This window comes from Gossypium hirsutum, chromosome A03 (assembly GCF_007990345.1).
Source record: "Gossypium hirsutum isolate 1008001.06 chromosome A03, Gossypium_hirsutum_v2.1, whole genome shotgun sequence".
Classification (NCBI taxonomy): domain Eukaryota; kingdom Viridiplantae; phylum Streptophyta; class Magnoliopsida; order Malvales; family Malvaceae; genus Gossypium; species Gossypium hirsutum.
The window spans coordinates 6,020,839-6,023,358 of NC_053426.1; the positions used below are offsets into that span (position 1 = coordinate 6,020,839).

A 2,520-nucleotide genomic window follows, 5' to 3' on the forward strand; every position below is an offset into this window, starting at 1 on the left:
ATCACTGATTACTCTGATTTTGTATAGTTTCCCTTTTAACGCAGGTTTCTTTAATTACTTGATCCAAAATTTGATTTCTTTTTTGTCAGTTTTATGTCTGTTGTTTGGATATTTTTGTTCTGAAATGGAAAATTCATTTCTTTTTTGTCAGTTTTATGTTTGTTGTTTGGATTTTTGTTCTGAAATGGAAAATTCATTTCTTTTTTGTCAGTTTTATGTCTGTTGTTTGGATTTTTTGTTTTGAAATGGAAAAACTAGTTTGTGCTTTTTTACTGTTTTTGGTTCAATGATTTCTTCTGATCTGAATTCTCTACCAGTGAGTGCTACTGAATCACTAATTTCTTTGATTTTGTATAATCTCCTTTTAATGCAGGTTTATATGTTGACAGTTTTTACTAACATTTTTAAAGATTTTCCTCAATCGCTCCTTTTTATTTAATTATTTATAAATCGCTCATTTCATCAATTTTTAACATCAATGAATTATTGTTATATCATCAAAGGTGGCATTGGAGTAAGAAGCATATAACAGCGTTGGCACCCATTAAGGTACGAAACTCCTCAAGTTTCAATTAGCAAAAGGTAAATTTATTTTATATATGATTGGGATAATTGTTTTTCAGTATCTGGTAAAAACATCTGCTGTACCCTCCAACAAAAAGCTATTTGCTAACAAAACAACTGTACCAACCAATATCCACAAACTGCAACTATACCTGAGCAACTTTCCACCATCAACCAAACATATAATTTATCAGATGTAGAACATCACTTCCTTCACATTATCCTTTATGCTGGGGAGCTGCCTAACCTCTACAACCTTGTCTTTCGGCTTTCGGCCTCCCCCAGTAGACCCACTATCCGACATCTCATCCTCAATATAATAGCGTGCCCTAAAAGCAGCGAGGTGAGCATAGTATGCCGGAGGCACTGCAAACATATAATCCAAATTTTCACTGTCAAAACCAACCTTAGTCAACAATTTTAACAAGACAAAAAACATCATCACAAACCTATGGAAACAGACTTGGTACACCTCGCATACCTGTCCAAAAAGTAAAATTATTATTATATAATTACTAGGTGCTAATCTAAAGCATTATTTATTCACCCCATTTCAAGATTATAGAGAAAGAAGTAGACACATACGTGTAACATAAACTGTTTGTGAGCACTTGCAAGATGTCAGCAGTGAAGCCATTTTCATCAAACAAAACGTGGTATTGTGTGGGCTTGCCATTTTCAATGGTCTATCACCGCAAAAGGAGTTTAGGACTCGGGTGTACCAGGTTTAACCTCTCAGCTAGAGTTTAATTTGAATTTAGTTGGACGATAATTATGTTAGTTTTCATCAAGGCCTCTGTACACATAAAGTTGGTATTCTGGTTAGGAGAAGTTAATGTTTATGAGTTTTGTGGAGTATGATTCTGCACATGCAAAGTTGGTTTGTTTAAAGCTGTGCATTTTCATGTTTACATAATAATGGTGATTCCATTTTGGTTTTTTAGATGTTCTTTTGGTCTGTTTTCATGTTTCTATCCAACTTATGTATTTACTGTGCAGTTTTGCCAGATTTTGCTGAGGTGTACAGCTTCATTGGCAGTGTCTTTGATCCTGGTACAAGTGGGCACTTGCAAAACTGATATAGATAAAGTTTTTATATTTGCTTAAACTGAAATATATTTGGTGCTACTCTTATAATCTTACATCTGTTCTAGGTACTATCGAGCACTTGAATTAATATTTGGTGCAACTAAATACACCACAGCCATTGGCATTTGTTCTAGGTACGTACAGGTTTCGTTGCTAAATTTTGATCCTTATTTCTATGCATTTTCACTTTAAATTACTTAACAAATATTACTTTTTTGACTCCATCCTCTGCTTGCTGGTGAGAGTGGAGTAGACCAGGTACGTTTTATTAAGGTAGGCTTTATTTCAAAATTCTAATCAATAATAGTTTTATCATGATGATTTTGGAAAAATTAATATTTTGGGGTTGCGATATTGTAAAGATTTAATTGCTGGTTCTGTTTGGAGTAGAACTATTTTGTTTCCAAATTAATTTTAAATATTTGGTTCAACTTAATTATTATTTGATTCAACTTAAGTATGAATAGGTATGAATTAATTTTATTACCGTGTAGCTTGCTTGTCCATTAGAATTACAACAATAGCTGACCTTCTCTCCAACCTTATTTTAAATATTTTAAAGATTCAAAGTATATAGGCTGGAAACCTGACGGGTTGCCTTATATCGAGCTGCAAGATATAATGGATCCTCCCTAGGTGTAACAACGCCACGTATGATGAATCTTAAAAAATTCAAAAAGACTTGAAAAAAGTTCTATCGAGCTCATTTACTATTGTATATTTATATAACATTAATTTATTTCTGATTTACTTATAAAATTAAACTACGATTCTTTTTTGATATTATTATATTCAAATTACTATTTTTTATATTAATAATGTTTGATTTTAATATTTAAATATTTTAAAGATTCAAAGTATATAGGC

The 2,520-nt window shown here is 31.9% G+C and overlaps 1 protein-coding gene across 1 annotated transcript; it reads right to left on the minus strand.

Moving 5' to 3' along the window:
- Positions 1-738: 738 nt before the first annotated feature.
- On the minus strand, positions 739-1,772 carry LOC107889056 (protein argonaute 5-like). Its single transcript, XM_041093979.1, has 5 exons — positions 1,762-1,772; positions 1,557-1,614; positions 1,150-1,250; positions 1,014-1,045; positions 739-930 (listed from the first exon to the last, which is right to left on the minus strand). The coding sequence occupies exons 1-5, from the start codon at positions 1,770-1,772 to the stop codon at positions 755-757; spliced, it is 378 nt and encodes a 125-aa protein (XP_040949913.1). The 3' UTR covers positions 739-754.
- Between the last annotated feature and the right edge of the window lie 748 nt (positions 1,773-2,520).

What these genes read in the sequence shown, in the direction of transcription:
- LOC107889056 (XM_041093979.1), bottom strand. An exon ending in AAATCTGGCAAAACTGCACA is followed by an intron (nt 1,251 to 1,556) that starts GTAAATACATAA and finishes TTGCGGTGATAG; the next exon opens with ACCATTGAAAATGGCAAGCC. An exon ending in TACCAAGTCTGTTTCCATAG is followed by an intron (nt 931 to 1,013) that starts GTTTGTGATGAT and finishes ATATGTTTGCAG; the next exon opens with TGCCTCCGGCATACTATGCT.